General features: G+C 33.8%; 1 protein-coding gene across 1 annotated transcript; it reads left to right on the top strand.

Annotated features, from left to right (window-relative positions):
• On the top strand, window positions 895-4,280 carry LOC110265228. Its single transcript, XM_021108105.1, has 4 exons — window positions 895-969; window positions 1,387-1,518; window positions 2,276-2,528; window positions 3,711-4,280. The coding sequence occupies exons 1-4, from the start codon at window positions 895-897 to the stop codon at window positions 3,893-3,895; spliced, it is 645 nt and encodes a 214-aa protein (XP_020963764.1). The 3' UTR covers window positions 3,896-4,280.

A 5,098-nucleotide genomic window follows, 5' to 3' on the forward strand; every position in this document is an offset into this window, starting at 1 on the left:
CACATGTTATTTTTGAAAATATTTTACCCAAATGATTCACCATGCTTAATCAGCTTCTTTCCTCCTTTTTTGACCAATATTCTTAGGTCAACAAATGGTGTAACAAAAGTATTAAATTTTCCCTCTCTTGTTTGATTTTTTCCAATGTGTTCGGCTTTGCGGCATCATTGCGCAACTAGAAGCCAAAAGCAACCTCAAAGTCAAGTGTAACAAAAGTTTGATGTGCCTCAATTATTTAATCAAATGCTAAGTCCACCTTAACCTTAGTACATCTGTACATAGCATCCCTAGAAAAAGATTCGGTAAATAGAGTTATGATATCAGCCTATACGAAAGTTCTATTACTTCCGTGAGTGACGAAAGAATTGTAATTCTTGCACTTCAAGCATGCTTCCCAAATTAGAGTATACATTAGACACAGAGGTTGCGTGCATAACTATAGTTGATGCCACCAAGGTCTCGTCTCCAATAAAACAGGGGTGCCAATCTATCTGATTGGCTTAGGATATTTTGAAGTGAGTTATTCGAATATTTAGAAGTTGGTGTTTACGAGGGTTCATTTTTTTTAGAGAAAGTCTAGGGTCAACAGATTTTGTAATTTTTAACCATCAATTAGTCATCAATGATATTTTTAATGATGTGAGATTCCATCTAATGGTGTAGAATCATTCAATTTTCTTTTGATGGTTAAATGCTAGCCAGAATTTAACAAAAGTGTTGGTCTCCTAACACTCCTCTTTTTTTATATGAAAAAAATTTAGATATTTTGTTGGAAGTAGGTTCTTTTGGCGTAATTGCAGGTAGATGGACACTGCAGGTAGATGGACACTGCAGGTAGAGTAGGTCCAATATGCAGAATATGTGCTGAGTCAATATGCATGATGCATGTTAGACATGTGTTCAGATCAGGGCCGGCGTGTTGGACACGTGGAGAGCATCCAAGCAACATGCAGAATCCTTGTTAAAAACGTATCAACTGTTGATTCGATGTGATTCCAACATGTGACCTAGATCGTGAGTACTCTGTCTATAAAAATCGAAGATCATCACCACTTTACTTCATTGCGAGAGAGGTGTTTTAGTGTATTGTTGGTGTGACCAAAGATGCTGCAAATATAGTGATATACCACAACGATGAGATTATACGAATACACATGAGGGGTGAGTTTTGTGTGTGAGAATTTATTTTCGTTTGTGGTTCCATGCACTATGACGTTTGCAGAATTATAATACGGTTTCTGTCAAAGTATAAAGAGTGATATTTTAAAGAAGGTGGACAATATTCTCTACAAGAGTCCGATTATCGTATGCGGCGGCCTAATAAAGTTTGACATTATGCCAATCGTTGACGAAATAATCATTTAGCATATGTTTCATATTCACCAGCAAACTCAGGTGCAATACCCAAAGATTGAGTTATATGTTGAGTTTGAACATATAGCTGTAGATGGAATTCAACATGACCCAGAGGTGAAAGATGTCATTGCGAAGAGGATTTTGAAACTACCTACGAAGCCGGTGACAAGGACGAGGTAGTCGCAGAAAATATAGTGGTTCCACTCACAGTCAGTCAACCCACGAACGTTCCACTTTTTATGCGTAGCTTGAATTTTAACGCCATGCATACACCAGAACTACTAATACTGGGTTCATTGCCAAAAATCGCCATGTTATAGTTGACCAAGAAATTATAACTACTATTTGTCCATTCGGTCACAATCTGTCCATCAACTGGTAAGTCATATATATGTGCCACATCTTCAAGAATCTAAACTAATATAAACAAAATAAACAGTATCAAACTAATATAAACAAAATAAATAGTAATAAACTTATATAATTAGGATGTTCTAAATAATTGATAATATATTCTGTCAGTGCCAGCGATGTATAATTACGTACCATTTTTACAAAATGTGTCTATAATTTTTTTATGCGTAATACTCTCACTTTCAATATACTACTTGCTCTCACTCTCACTACTAGAAAACTAGTTATTACAGACGGATATTTTCGACAGATTTTATCCCACGAAAATACAGACGGAATTTCAGAGGAATTTTTTGTCGAAAAATAAAAAAATGAATTAGCATAAATTACAGACGGAAAAGAGAATCGTCGATAATTCCGTCGGAAAAATTAATTTTTTTTCGTGGGAAATGATTACAAACAGAAAATTCGTCTGTAATTAAATAGATAAAACGCTGCGTTTTATTAAATTATTACAGACGAAAAATCCGTCTGTAATTTAAAATTTTCCGTCGGTAATTTTGAGTTAAACCTAACGATCTACACTCCAAACGAGAGCTTCACAGTCCATTCTTCCTCTCCATTCACGCTCCAAACCTTTCTCCTCAGCGCCTTCATCCACCGCATTCTTCCATCATCAACACCTTTGGGACTTCCATCACTCTCCTCGTCGTCAATCATCGTTATTCCCATCCTGTCCCTTCTCTTCCCCTCTTTTACAAGGATAAACCTAATCCTCCTTCAACGACTTTTTCTTCTCTTCAAACCTAACACCGATGGTGAGTATTTGAATTTTCTACTATATTTTCTTCCAGTTTTTAATATAATGAAATTCCATTATTACAATATAATTTTCATGTCGTATTAGTTTAATTGCTGCTTAATTTCATTTTCGATTTGGGATTAAGCTAGCGTTTGCCTTTGATTTTGTGATTTATTTGGTTGCTATGATGAATTTTTTATTTAATCAAAGCATTTGGAATGATACACGTAAGATGTTTGATGAAAAGTCTCAGAAACGGGATATTAATTTGGAATGACACATTTGGCAATAGTTGGTATATGAGTGTAAGAAAAGTGTGTGGGAAAAAAGTGGAAAAGAGGAAGAGGAATATGCCCCACTACTGATCAAGTTTACATTGAAGAAAATAATGAGCAATATATTATTAGAATTTAGGCTATTTATGTTTACGACTTCATGCCTTCAGATTATATTCTCTTCTCGTGAATTTATGCTTGCTTAGTGTTTATTACTTATGCATAACTGTTGGACTATATATGAACATGTACACCTTTCTTTATTTATTTAGTTTTAATGTGATGCACCTTTCTTTGTTTTTGTCAACATGGATGTGCTCTTTTATTTTTCATTCTTGTAGTCCTCCGGTCCACATCTTTTGTTCTTTTTCTTCTTGTTCCTTTTCTTATTATAATCAATCTAGATTTTCAATTATATATAATTAAATAATAATTTTCAATTATATATATATAATTTATGCATTCGGTTATATTTTCATTTCTTAATTTAGTTTGTGTTTGTGCAGTAAACTGATTACAAATAGAATCTCTAGTCATGCTAGATGAGTTTTGACATAATTAATAAGTTTTGAGTAATTTTGACACACTTAATAAGTTTTGAGTAATTTGAGGAACAAAGAGAAGATTAAGTAATTTATATTGGACATTATTTTTATCAATTAAGCAAGAAACTCCAGAATTTTGAATAGAAATACCTATGCTAGTTTTGTCTCATTTACTGACATTTTCAGCAGGGCAAGTTTGAGATTCACCAATATATATATATATATAAAGCTCATTTAAGTAAAATTCAAGTGCACAAGTATTTAAATTGAAGTTGGAACATGGACGTATAGCACTAAACTTTGCATGCTGTTGTTTGTATTTGTGTTGCATTATTTGGTATCTCTGTACGATTCATCTTCTTTTGGTTTCTGTAACAGAGACTGGCAGTGAGGATGATGGCCTTTTGGATCTGAGTGAAGATGATTTTTTCCTCGCTTGGAGTTCTAGTGATGAAGCAGATGCAGATGATGAATGGACAGACAAAAGTACGAGGTGGGTAGAGATGTTTTACAACTTAAGCAGTTATTATATTATGAAAATTCATATACTCGCAGCAAGGTAAACGATGTTAAGAAGAGCAACTGTAGTATACCTGTTTGTGATGCTGGTATGGTCAAATTGAAGCCAGTAAATGGGTGTCAATGAGTAGTCAAATTGTTGATGCTAGTATGGTCAAATTGAAGCAAGGTAAACGATGTTAAGAAGAGCAACTTAGTTACAAGAGTTTATTAGTAGTGGGTGTTAGCTGTTAGTACTGATGCTTTTCTATAAATATATATAGTGCCAGCCCCCTGTTTCAATATACATATTACTCTATCTGTTTCTGCTCTTTCACTTATTATTCTCTCCATTCTTGTTCTTGTTGTGAGATTCACAAATTAACAAACAAGAACATGGAGTGGTGGGTGTCAATGCCAAAGGTGGAGTTGCATGCTCATCTCAATGGATCCATTCACTAATCATTCGTTGGTATTATCCCCTTTTTACTTATTTAATCACAATAATTTTCTTATGACTCCAGAGATATGTGAATGACCACAGCGTTAGGTACTTGGTTGTCACATCTGCGTCACTTAAATTAAACGGAAAATCTTCTTCTTTTCAGGATGTATGGTGTGGCCCTGGAATTGGACTCGCATCAGATCATGCTTCTGCTTCTGTGGATTGTGTGGTGGCAAGGAAGAATGCTTCTTCAAGAAGGAACCTTGATGCTGTTGAGAGAGCAACACATAGGTATTATGCTTCTAGTTATTCCTATTTCTTAATTGATGAAAGTAGGACAAGTGACAAGTTTTATCAATATATGGTATTATGTAACCTTATATTCCTAGTGTATTATCCAATTTATACATGAATGACCAAAATAAAAAGGTCATGTGACTTTTTCTTAATTGATTATGTAGCCTTTTTAACAACCATACATGGTTACACAACTACCATTTTCTCTTGCTCTTGCATAAAAATAAAACTACTCTTCTGACTAGATACATCCTTTTATATATGTAAAATACATGTTAATTGAGGGCACTGATTCTGTATGTATGAATGTGAAGAGTGAATTTGATTAGTTAGATCTTTCGTTAATAGTTAATATTATAATATAAAGCCACTTTTTTTAAACTCCCAAAAAATGTTCTGAAGATTGGGGGAAAAGAACAGATTCTTTAGAGCAAACACTAAGCAGGTTGTTCATTTATTTATATTTTTATTGATTTAACAAAAGATTAACAAATTAGAGCAAGGGCTTAATTCATAACTTTTTTTT

This window comes from Arachis ipaensis, chromosome B01 (assembly GCF_000816755.2).
Source record: "Arachis ipaensis cultivar K30076 chromosome B01, Araip1.1, whole genome shotgun sequence".
Classification (NCBI taxonomy): Eukaryota; Viridiplantae; Streptophyta; class Magnoliopsida; order Fabales; family Fabaceae; genus Arachis; species Arachis ipaensis.